The sequence below is a fragment of the Tachysurus vachellii genome, chromosome 17 (genome assembly GCF_030014155.1).
Source record: "Tachysurus vachellii isolate PV-2020 chromosome 17, HZAU_Pvac_v1, whole genome shotgun sequence".
Classification (NCBI taxonomy): domain Eukaryota; kingdom Metazoa; phylum Chordata; class Actinopteri; order Siluriformes; family Bagridae; genus Tachysurus; species Tachysurus vachellii.
In genome coordinates this window covers 10,847,241-10,860,069 of record NC_083476.1, presented here as the reverse complement: position 1 = coordinate 10,860,069, position 12,829 = coordinate 10,847,241, and the positions used below count along the sequence as shown (strand labels likewise).

At 37.2% G+C, this 12,829-nt stretch overlaps 1 protein-coding gene across 2 annotated transcripts; it reads left to right on the top strand.

The window, feature by feature from the left end:
* Positions 1-2,216: 2,216 nt before the first annotated feature.
* itpkca (inositol-trisphosphate 3-kinase Ca) lies at positions 2,217-10,742 on the top strand. 2 transcript variants are annotated; one of them, XM_060891143.1, is made up of 7 exons: positions 2,217-2,857; positions 6,956-7,043; positions 7,205-7,418; positions 8,510-8,714; positions 8,813-8,914; positions 9,003-9,074; positions 9,792-9,997. In XM_060891143.1, exons 1-7 carry the CDS (start codon positions 2,483-2,485, stop codon positions 9,852-9,854), a joined length of 1,119 nt encoding a protein of 372 aa, XP_060747126.1. In that variant the 5' UTR covers positions 2,217-2,482; the 3' UTR covers positions 9,855-9,997. The 2 variants fall into 2 exon arrangements, with proteins under 2 accessions (XP_060747126.1, XP_060747125.1); XM_060891142.1 differs by having other exon boundaries at positions 2,218-2,857; positions 9,823-10,742.
* The last annotated feature ends 2,087 nt before the right edge of the window (positions 10,743-12,829 follow it).

The following is a 12,829-nucleotide window of genomic DNA, read 5'->3' as shown; positions in this document are numbered from 1 at the left end:
TTGTCATTTATTTATTATTCCATTTATTTATTCCACATTCCACCAAAATGTTTTGACTTTCATATTTCATAGAATTGTTAATGAGAGGCTCTGAGGTGTGACAAATAAAATGATCAGATTGAGCACATTAGCATATTTTATAGCTGCACTACAGTCAGAGCTGCTGTTCTAGAAAATGAATCAACATCTCTTGACTAGTCAGAAGCCAGAACTGAACAACACTTTGTAAAATGTACAGTAATAATGCAGGATTGGTAATTTTATCATAATGTGGTCTTATCTATACCTTCAGTGTGCTGCAACTGGAGGAAGGGTTCAGTAAAAGCGTTGTAGTTTGCTTTAGGAAGTCACATCTGGCCCACATCTCTTAATGAGAAGTTCTGTGGGTCTGCGGCTCATCCATCTGGCACGACATCTGCTGCCCCTTTCTCCCTCCAGCATTCGGTACAAATCTCTGGATTAAAGTAATATGCTAGAAAAGTAGAGGCTGGTGTGTGAGAAGATTTTAATACTGTAAGCAGGGATATATTATGACTGCAGTTACATCTCTCGTAGTTTGTTTCATTACTTCTATCTGCTCATTTGCAGTTACATAATTTGTCCAGAGCGACATACAAAAGTGCTTAAGTCTCAATCATTGGATACATTAACTCTGGTTCACTAGGTTACATACTTAAGATACCATGAGTCTAAAACACTTCAATTTTTATATATATCTCAATTTTATTAAGCTGATTCATTTGACAGCATTGGAATTACTAATAAGGGAGCCTGGCGTTTAGCATTCCAGTAACCCTTGCTTCAGAGTAACAAACTGTGTGTGTGTGTGTGTGTGTGTGTGTGTGTGTGTGTGTGTGTGTGTGTGTGTATGTATATATACATACACACATACATATATATATATATATATATATATAACACACATACATACACACAGACACTCACCGGCCACTTTATTACACCTTACTAGTACTGGTGTGGTCTTCTGCTGGTGTGGTCTTCTACTGGTGTGGTCGACTCAAGGTTTGACGTGAGTTCAGAGATGTTCTTCTGCATACCTCGGTTGTAACGAGTGGTTATTTGAGTTACTGTTGCCTTTCTATCAGCTCGAACCAGTCTGGCCATTCTCCTCTGACCTCTGGCATCAACAAGGCATTTGCGCCCACAGAACTGCCGCTCACTGATATTTTCTCTTTTTCGGACCATTCTCTGTAAAGCCTAGAGATGGTTGTGTGTGAAAATCAGTTTCTGAAATACTCAGACCAGCCCGTCTGGCACCAAGAACCATGCCATGTTCAAAGTCACTTAAATCACCTTTCTTCCCCATTCTGACGCTCGGTTTGAACTGCAGCAGATCGTCTTGACCATGTCTACATGCCTAAACGCATTGAGTTGCTGCCATGTGATTGGCTGATTAGAAATTTGCGTTAACGAGCAGTTGGACAGGTGTACCTAATAAAGTGGCCGGTGAGTGTGTGTGTGTGTATATGTATATACCTAATAAAGTGGCCGGTGAGTGTGTGTGTGTGTATATGTATATACCTAATAAAGTGGCCGGTGAGTGTGTGTGTGTGTATATGTATATACCTAATAAAGTGGCCGGTGAGTATGTGTGTGTGTGTATATATATATATATATATATATATATATATATATATATATATATATATATATATATATAATGTATATACACACACACTCACAGGCCACTTTATTAGGTAAAGTGGCCGGTGAGTGTGTGTGTGTGTGTGTATATATATATATATATATATATATATATATATATATATATATATATATATAATTCTTTTTTTAATACATACATAAATGTTTTTATATACATACAAACACATGCTCACACATCTAGTTACCCAATAAGTGAATCATGTAGCATCATGATTTACAATGTTCACATTAAACATCAGAATGAGGAACAATGTGAGCTTTTAGACTGACCCAAGATTCACTTCATGCTCAATCTGGGATAAAGTGCTTACTGATGATGTATGAATTAACTAACATCCATAAGTAATTTAACAGATTAAAAGAATAACTATTGTTCACGTATATTATCATTGTAGAAATATAAATCCATGTCACGTGAAGGATACAACTAGTTGGCTCAAAAACACGCATGAGGTGATGCTGTCACTTTAAAAAAAACCGTGAAGAAGGCGGGGCCAGAGCAATTGACCAATTAAAACAGGCGGGGATCGGCACCTAACACGCAATCACTGGTGAGGAGCACGCGACTGACGTGAACATGCTGCAGTCTGGTGTTAAATGGAAGCGTATAGCGTAAAGTATCCCAGAAAGGATTAACGCATTAAAGGCTGAGTAAACATCCGGGTTAAAGAGGTCTGATTAGCCGAGCACGCGCACACACACTCACACACACACACTCACACACACACACACACACACACACACACAAGAGGATCAGTGTAGATAGCGAGACCTTTATGGTACAGGAGTGATTGTGATGACTAAAACCCCCGGCAGCGCTGCTCCATGTTCGGATGTTGGAGACATGATCCACACGTTACACTGGCCGACTCCAGCAGCGCAGCAGAGCCGTGTTGTCGCCCTGCGTGCTGCTCCTCCTCCTGAGCTGCTTGTGACCTGCGAGCCCTGTGTGGCCCAATACCAACAGAAGAAAAAGAGCGGACTTTCCTGTGGCTCTCAAGCCGATGAGGAGTCGCTGTGCTCGGACAGCGGCTTCGGCGGCTCCCCCGCCTCCTCTCTCGGGCTCTCAGGCTGCTCCTCTTTGGGCCTCTCGCCTTCCTCCAGTTTTGAGGACGAGGACGAGTTTAACGTTAATAATGAAGGGAAAGAAACTCCGACACAGAACGACGTGGTGAGTTCAATAACTTCTGCTCCCTGATTTGGTTTAGTTTCCAGGTTCGTTTTCCTCCTACTTCTTAATGTCTCTGTTCTTCTCGTTTTTCTTCCTTCTGTAAGGTTTCACGATTAATAAGGTGACAATTATTATACATTTGCATAAAATTTGAATAACTGTGAATATTAATGAGCTCATTTAACGTTTTGTTCTCTAGAAACGTTTTCGCTCTAAAGACTTTAGGTTCTTCTGATATTTTTTTTTAGTATAGCAGTAAGCTGAATGTTTTATTATATAAATCGATGCTTTTAGATAATTTTTTTAAAGGTGTTTAGAGCTGCACTGGTGTACATGTAGATTCCGGTATCATTATTCATATTCATGATGCTGCAACCAACCAGATGAACCTGATTTGTGGAAAAACACCAGCTGCTGTTCTGATTCTCAGATTGTTCTGAGTTCTGAGTCTTTGCATGAGTCAGTAAATCTGTATGTAAAAGTTGTGAAATGAGGAACATGAGTGCACTTTTGTGGTCATCACATTGTCCACACTGCTCACTTAAGTCAATTAAAGCTTCTTCTGCCATCTTTCACATTCTGGAGAACATCACGCTTGTGTGACTGGAAGTGATGTGGAAAAGAGACTGCATGGAGATAAATTCTGGGATCTAAGAGACGTACACGAGACCTGTTTAATCTCCCTACCACTGTGTAATAAGACCTGTCCAAAATATGTTCTTAACACATTTAGTGGTCCTCTTACCTGAAATATAAACAGTGTAGTAATTTAAACCACTGTAACCATGAAAAGATGCAGCGTTTACAATTTTTCTGTGGCGATACGACCAATTTTTCAGCTAAATTAGCAGTTATACAGAAAGCAAATAAAATTCACCCAGTGTAGAAGTGAAACTACTGAAGGGGAATAAACCTAGAAAAGACCCATTTATGGTTGCTTTCACTTGGATGACTTTTTAAATGAAAATTCACCAAAATAAATGGAAGCACTGATGACTAAATAGTGCTTATACGGGAATTTTGTTATCTTACTGTTACCTGTACACCTGGAGACAAAAACAAATTGGATATCTGAAATTACCCTTTCATTCTCTCCCAAGTTCACACCTTTCAGAATCAACATGCTGTACGAAGTAAACTCGTACTGTACACTACTGTAGATTGCATTACTGTAGATTGCAGTTAAAGATCAAGCCAAAGCTTTCTATTCCACAGAGGTACTCAAGGGTTTATGTGAGTGATTCACGTATTTCTTCACATATTAACATATTTTAGTAACAATGACCAATGAACAAAGAATGCCATCACACACACACACACACACGTGCGTCATCATGACGCTTTGTATTTTGTGTATTTTTGTGTTCCTTGGAATTCCAGTTCTGATGCACACCTCAAACTTGCACACATCAAACTTATCATGTTCAGTTTCTCAAGGAGATGCACAGCTGTGATTTCCTTCTTGAATCTCACATCACCACACCAGAATCAGTTAGGAGGTATGGGCTATATAGCCTGAAGGTGGAAGTGTGTGTTAGAGATTCGAATACAGTTTAACTATAATTATATGGATTTGTTGAGTGATCAGCTTATAAGCTTTCTTTATTTTTACTTGGCCTTTGGCTGATATACTAAATTTTGGGAACATTATGCATTTAAATTAATTTGGTCTTAAATGGATTCTTTTTAAACTAGGGAAGTAGGGCACCTTATTTCTTGTAAGTGACTTTCTGGCCTGTGGCAGGAGTAAAACAAGTCCTTTCTGTAAATGATTCATGTTATTGTGTAAGATGAGGCAGCTATCACTCAGCTTAGTAAATTGCTTGATATGTTTAGCAAGTTCAGCATTCTTGTCAATGATTGGCTTTATGGTCAGAAGGAGATAGTTGTTTGAGCTGAAGGCAGAGGTAAGGATTGGAGCTGTGGATTTAGAGACTGATATGTTTGACACTAATATGTTAAAGTCTTTTGTGATTTAGATAAGGAATCTCGTAAATCAGTTGTCTATCTTTGTTTTCTTCTCTCACAAATCATGATATGTAACTTAATATCAAATCCAATAAAATGTCCTTTTGGCTCTGTTTGTTGTTTTCCTACAAAGCTGCAATTACATTGAGCATAAAACCAGGATGTGTGCGCCATGAAGGATATCTCGCTGTTGTATTTGACTGTTTTACTTTCCGCAGCTTGCTGCTGTTTGTTTTTGTCTGTGTGTGCTAGTTTGGGAAAACACTTCACATGGATAGATTGTGTTTATTAAGGAATAATGTATTTACAATGTATTAACAATACATTTTTACAATTTATATACAATTCTGAAGACAAATGTTTCTTTTTTTTTTACCCACAAGAAAAGTTCTCACATTTTTAAACAAAAAAAGGAGGAAAATCAGGTGTAGAGCTTGTATTTCAACTGGAGCTTTCAAGGAACATCAGGGACATTTTGATGAGCAAGTATCTGATTACAAGTGAACTGAGCAGAATAATCACACTCATTGTGTTTCAGACGCTTGAAAGTAAAAAATAGCTAATTCTCAGGCCATCTAATAAGACAACGGCGGTGGTGGTGGTCACTCTGGTTAACAATAGCATAAGATGCAAAATTGGTCACTGTGGTAGGCCTCATCTCTGGGAAAACTCCATTTCATCATTGTCCAACAGCAAGGAATAAGCAACTTTTCATAACTAACACAGTCAGACTACTTCCTGCTCATGCTGAATATGAATGAACAATAATAAAGGATTTCTTCAGTTGTTATCTGCTATTAATTTGTAATGCTAGTACACCACGTTAGCAAATTATTTTTTGTAACTAGCTGAACGAGGTCCAAATGCTGCATAGACGGCACTCATACTTAGGCCAGGCACAAACGGCGAGCTTCACCATTTCATTTTCTGTGCAGGTGGATTAGTATTTTGCTCCACTCTAGATAGACACAGTAAGAAAATCACTGGCTCTAATCAGCCCACCTCATTGGAAAAAGCACTAGCTTATACAGGCAGGCACCAAGGCAAGGTTAGAGTGCAAAGAAAAACATTTCTAACTAATTTTGGTTGCATGTTTGATTTCTTAAACTTTGTTTGGACTTTGTTCTAAATGTGGACTCAAACATCTTTCAGTGGACTAAGCTGAGCACTCGAGAAACTAATTGATACTAAATTCTGTAGCAGGTTTTCTGTTGTGGCTTTTATATATTAAAATCAAGGATTTATAACAACAGGGACAGATTTTTATTTCATTTCCACTGCATATTGTGGTTTGGGCAAGGAGGTCATGTTCACAAGGACATGTGGATGATGAAAACCCAATGTTTTAAAGATGAATGCATTTCCTCTCCTTGCTGCAAGTTCAAACCTGCAGTGTTTCAGCTGTTCTGCTATTAATCATTAGTCAAAATTGTTAACGTGATGATCTGTCAATCATTTTGAGTGAACCTACCCACAAACATCAGCTATGAGGACAAATTAAAGGAATAAAACCTCCTTTGTTTATAGGAGCATGTTTCAAATATTTGTTTTATACATCATTTATTTCCTTTGTAGAATTTATCATTTGTAGCCATTAATACTTAATCATTAATAGGCAATCATTGTCACTAGTCAGTCATGTTAGTAACTTATCTGGACTGTAATTAAGGTCTATTATGTAACTGGATCTATATGTTTAAATCGAAACTTCTCTGTTATAGGCAATAAAATCTGTATTTTTACCCACACTGGACTGTTTAATGTAGACTATTTAATTTATTATCCAATATATCTTTATTTAATTAATTGATTTAAGTTAGTTAATATTTTTCAATTTTAATAATAAATAAAATTATTTTTAAAAAAATGGTTCAATTCTATAGAATTTTATGGCTGTTATTTATTGTTATAACTATTTTATAATAACTATATATTTTTGCCCCAAGGTTTTCAGAATATTGATTGTAGATTTTACATTCACACCGGTTTACAACACAATGTTGTGCAATTTAGATTATTTAAACACTATTCAATTAAATTCACATTCAGTTCCATTCATGTTGATAAATTGGTTAAGACCTAATGACCAAATTGACCTAATGTTGTCTTTGGAAACTGTGCTTTTTGTAGGAGAAGAATAAAAACATGGTAAATTGGTCTCCTGTTGTGGTGCCTTTGAACAAGCGTGCTCCCTGGGTCCAAGTGGTTGGTCATGCAGGTTAGTGTTTTTCTGCATTATGTCCATTGAGCTTTCCAATTATTCCTGTTTGTTGGTCTGTTTGTGCTGCTTATTAAAAATTAAGCACTGGCCATGACATTACTTTTTTTTTTTTTTATTTACAGTGAATTGTCTTTTCATGGTTTTGTCTGGTTGCACAGGTAATTTTCAGACAGCTGGTGATGGGAAGCTCCTGAAGAAGTACTGTGCAAGCGAGCAGCAGTGTCTGCAGCATCTCATGGATGACGTGCTGCGGCCCTTTGTGCCGTCATACCATGGCGTGACCCGGCGAGATGAGCAGGATTACAACCTGATGGATGACTTGCTGTCTTTCTTTGACTCTCCCTGCATTATGGACTGCAAAATGGGAAGCCGGTGAGCTCTTGCTTGTGTTGGTTTGCTGAGACTGTCAACTAAAAATCTATACTAAAATTATTCAAGAAAGTAGAAAGCAATTACAAAAGAAATTCAATTTTAAAAGCCTTTGATTTCTTAATGGTGGAAAAAAAAATAACAATAAATTCATAACACAGAGGTACAAAAATGTCAAACACATCTGGTTTGTTTATTTAATCTGAATTAACCTCCTTTACTTTCAAATTTGTTTTATTTCACTTCATAGATTCAAGTATCAATGTAAAAAATGTTTTTTGTTACAAAAATTCAGATACTAATATTTACAATTTCAGATTCTAATATTTAGTTTTCAGACTTTAGAAGCCTGTTTTCAAGTCTCTCATTTCAGTGGTTCAAATCCAGGTTGCTCTCTTAATAAGCCTGGAGTGTGTTGTGGTGTTTACTTCCACTGCCACCAGCTGCCTTTTTTCTCTCAGGAGTGTGTGTACAACTACACAGTATAATGTAATGTATGTGGCCACCTAACCATCAAAACAATGTCTATGTTTAAGATTTCAGATTTTGTTCTACTTTGCTGTTATAATCTTGTCTTTTTTAGGAAGGCTTTTCATTAGAGTTTGTTGTGTGACTGATATCCTCTTGTCCTCTTGTGGCTGAATGAGCAATAGTGAGTTCAGTCACTGATGTCATGCGCGGCAACCCTCGAATCAATTCATATCTAAATAGAGCTTGTTTTGGAAATGTTTAGATCAACCCCTTAGTTCCAGTGCAGAAAAATCTTAAAGCTTCAGGATAAAATGACACCCTACAGAGTTGTGTGCTTTCAAGTTTGTGTTAATTGTGGTTGTTTGGTGAAGACTCTCCAATGAATGTGACGCTCACACAAACCTGTGGCCATATAGTGTATACCAACAGAATGCTGCAAAGGCAATCAGATTTGATTCCGATTGGAAAAACACAGAATTATGAGGGAACCACTGTGTAGAGTTGGTATGACAGGAAGTAACATAATTTATAGATGATCCATTTGATTAAATGGAACTGTGACTTACTATGTATACAATGTCATTGTTGTAATAAATGAAAAGTGTGGTTTCATATCTAATCAGGACCTACTTGGAGGAGGAACTGAAGAAAGCGCGGAAGCATCCTCAGCCTCGTAAAGACATGTTTGAGAAGATGGTAGCGGTGGACCCTGAGGCTCCGACTCCAGAGGAAAAAGTCCAGCAAGCGGTACTTAAAACCAGATACATGCAGTGGAGAGAGACGCTAAGCTCCACAGCCACACTGGGTTTCCGAATCGAGGGCATCAAGGTGATTTGTGCGGTTAACCACGTCGATTTACATTGTATTGGTGCTGGTAGGTGACTGCAGTGTGAGCTGTGTCTCAGTTTCCTCACTTCTGTGTGCAGAAATCAGACGGTTCCTGTAACACCAATTTTAAAAGGACAAAGTATAAGGAGGAGGTGGTGCAGGCGCTGGACGACTTTGTTGACAGCAACGTCTTACTGCTGGTATGTGAGCTATTACTGTGTTTGTTTTGACATTGACACAGTAGGAGCTTTGCCGTGTTTATAACCTGATGCCACTCTCCAATTTCAGACAAATTACCAACAGAGATTAAAGGAGCTGCGGCTGGTGCTGGAGAAATCAGACTTCTTCAAGACGCATGAGGTAAAAAATAATAATAATAATAATTTTACAAAAGTATGTTACAGGATTAATTTATAGTATAGAAGTAAAGGCTACTTTTAGGAAAAATTATGGATGAATTATGGAGCGTGTCTTTGGGTGTCTCTGTGTTTTATTATTTTTCCTTTTTTTAAATTTTAATGAATTTTCATTTTTTTAGTATTTAGTACAGTGATCATGCAAACTGCAAAAAATATCTAATTAGCAAATATCTAGTCTGAAATTATTACAATTAATTTTTTTTTGACAAATTTTAAGATATGCTTAAGGTGCATATCTGATTCTGTAATGTAAAGATTAGTTTGCTTCTTTCTGGATATAACTATGTAATTACAAATAAAAAAAACTGAACAAGAATCAATAGAAGATTTCAATCTTGAATGATTCCTTCGCACAGACTGGTTTTCACATATTTGAGAGTCGTCAGTAATTAAAAATGTATCCATAATGCTGAATCTAAGCAAATAAGAAGTCTGAAGATTGTAAATTCCTATGTAGGTTACAAGAAACTATCATGAAAGACACTGTGTCGTCATGGTGATCATCAGGACCCCCCACCCCAAATTTATACAGAAAAGCTATATTATATTAAATTCGTATCCTAGCACAGTAATTTGAATCAGTCATTTTGCCTTTCAGCCACAAACTTATTTTAATATTCAGTTTCATTAGTAGGTGCCATTATTTGTGGTTCTCCAGTTAAGCAGTTGCCTTGTGTCTTTGGCTGAAGGTGGTGGGCAGCTCTCTGCTGTTTGTTCATGACCAGAGCGGCCGTGCTGGTGTGTGGATGATCGACTTTGGAAAGACCGTCTCAGTGCCTCCTCCTCTCACGCTGGACCATCGCAGCCCATGGGTGGAGGGAAACCGGGAGGACGGCTACCTCTGGGGCCTGGACAATTTTATTGACATTTTGACTGACATGCTCGCTGTGCAGTGAGAAGGAATGTGCATTTTATCGCTTTCAAGCAAATCTCTGTAAATATAACACTGTAAATAGATTTTTATTTCATTTTATTTTTAATATGGTATAGTTTATATTTCGTTTGTTGGTATTTGGATGGAACCAGTAACTTTGTGTCTGAGAAAAGAATTTTTACTGTAGGTTCCAGTTTTTCAAGAAATGTTGTCTTTAAATCTGCTAATAAGTGAATCATGACATTTTGCGGTTATTTTGCAGCCAATATAAATCAATGGTGCTTGTTAATCTGGTGCACCAATTACTGGAAAGATGGATTTGTTTTTAGATTTTTGTTAATGTTTTAATTATGTATTTTTCTTTATGCAGTCAAATAGCTGATGAATTTGCAACTCATACCCTGACCTATGCTGTACTACACATTACTTGGTGAGTTTACTTGCAAGAAAGATGTGTGGCTCCATCAACAGGACCAGATAACTATATATATACAGCTGTGTCTGGATAATTCACTCTAGAGTCTTTTGCAGTTTTGGGCCCTACAGGGAACATTGTCCTTTAAATCTTGTATATAGTCGGCATGTTTGTGCCTTGTTTACTACCGTAGACTTGATGATCATGATTCTGTGATTAGATTTCTGTGAATTGGACTGTTCTAGTTCCTGATACCACTACAGATTGTTGTGCTTTCATTTGTTGATTTTGTCAACACAATAAATGTTAACTGGTGTTGATATGATGGAGTGTTTGTGTTTTCATGAATATTAAACTTCTCAGAAGTTTGTTGATTTGTGAGCTCCAGACCCATTCAATGAATTGACTGTAAACTGCATAGTGCCTTGGCACAATGTTCCCTACACTCTAAATGTAATCAATCAAAAGAAAATGTTTTGTGCTGGAACTCCAATGATAATATTTACGTACTCCCTTATCCAGTGGCACCTACAGAAGTAGTCCCTATCAAATGCATATCTGCATGCTAGTTAACTAGGTCAGGGACTAAGAATACCATCCATCTTAGACAGATTGTGTAGTTTAAGTGCTTGGTGAAACTGAAAAGTAATGAACATCTATTTAATGCCACAGGGTTTTGGTACATAATGAGGGTGTGGTTTTTTTTTTTTTTTTAATTTTTTTATAGAAGCTGCGCCATAACTACGCCTCAGCCCAGTGTGTCCAGTTGTAGGATGAACTTTTTTATAATCTAAACCTACAACATGAGTATAGTTTAGTTTAATTCAGCTTTGGATGTAAAGGGCTTTTTAATTATAAACATTATCACAAATCAGCTGTACATAAATCTATATACGTGTATGTATATGTGTGTGTGTGTATATATATATATATATATATATATATATATATATATATATATATATATATATATATATATATATATATATATATATATATATATATATAACAGCCTGAATAAGCAAGCTAGAAGTTACTAAGGAAAAGAAAATCTCCCAGAGGTGACATAAGGAAGAAACATAGAGTCAAAATGGAACTATCCTTTACTAACATTGGCCAGCGGTATTATAAAGAAGCCATTATTTTTGTCACATATACATTATACTGTATCACAGTGAAATTCTTTCTTAATATATTTGAGCTAAGGGGGTTGGGGAACAGGGGGTAGACATACTGCATTGCACCCTAGAGCAGAGGTTGTTGAGGGCAGCTTGATGTTGCTGGGGCTTGAATCCTGACCTGCTGAAGAACATTCCAGAGTCTTGACCACTTGAGCTATACCCCATAAATTATTGCAGTGTACATTTTTTAACTGTGTAGGTGTGTATGTACTGAGAAACGGTGTATATCATCTGCCCTGTACTCCAGGAGAGAGAAGACAACTGAACAGATGATGTTTGGGTGATGGTTTGTTTTCAGTACACCACTGACATGGTAGTGTGCATATATTAGGCAGTTTTTGATCGCCACAGGGTCACTACAGCATTAGAGAAAAAGATCATTACTGAAATTAATGAAGGTCGGGGAACTATTAAACACACAGGGCATGAAAATAGATGAGATACAGTACACTTATATGCTGACTATCCTGGGAGGGGTATGTAATAAAAATGTGCTACTTCAGTTTTTAACATAGTGTCCACTCATTGCAGCACCACACACACTGTCATGTCCATGTCTCAGTGCTGTACTGAGAATAAAGCTTCACTCAAATTCCCAAACAAACGAGAAGAGTGGATACTGTTGTGCAGAGCAGCCGTGGGATACAGTGAGTCATTGTATAGCAACAAAGTGCATCTTAAGTCCACTCTGAAAGTCCTGAAACAGCAAGGTCAAGTCCTTTGTTTTTGCAGTGGACATTTTTGTGTGAGATGAAATGATGAATATGCAACAGTATATCAGAATTTCAGCTCTCGCTTCCTGATTATCATGTTTTGGAACAGATAGGTTAAAAGTAAATAACACTTGTATGGTGTGTGATGTGATAGCTTAGTAGTTAATGTGTTGGATTCCTGATCAGAAGCTTGTGAGTTCAATACCACGGTCCATCAAGCTGCCTGGTGCTTGGTTTTATAAAATGTGATAAAAATGTAAGTTGCTCTGGCATGTGTTGTATACCCATTACTTGTATTAAGCCAGCAACCTCTGACCTCACCACACTATTCTTTATTCTTCTGTTGGTATATTTTGGGTGATTGCATCGCTGTATGATGAAGTTCCTTCTAATTTAGATTGGATGCATTTATCTATAAATTGCTACCATCATGAGTCATCATCAATAAACATTAGTATCAATAAACATTAGTCTGTTCCAGACACAGCCATGCAAGCCCAAGTCATGACATTA

What these genes read in the sequence shown, in the direction of transcription:
- itpkca (XM_060891142.1), top strand. Translation starts at nt 2,483, where the DNA reads ATGACTAAAACCCCCGGCAGCGCTGCTCCATGTTCGGATGTTGGAGAC. An exon ending in CTCCGACACAGAACGACGTG is followed by an intron (nt 2,858 to 6,955) that starts GTGAGTTCAATA and finishes TGCTTTTTGTAG; the next exon opens with GAGAAGAATAAAAACATGGT. An exon ending in TCCGAATCGAGGGCATCAAG is followed by an intron (nt 8,715 to 8,812) that starts GTGATTTGTGCG and finishes TTCTGTGTGCAG; the next exon opens with AAATCAGACGGTTCCTGTAA.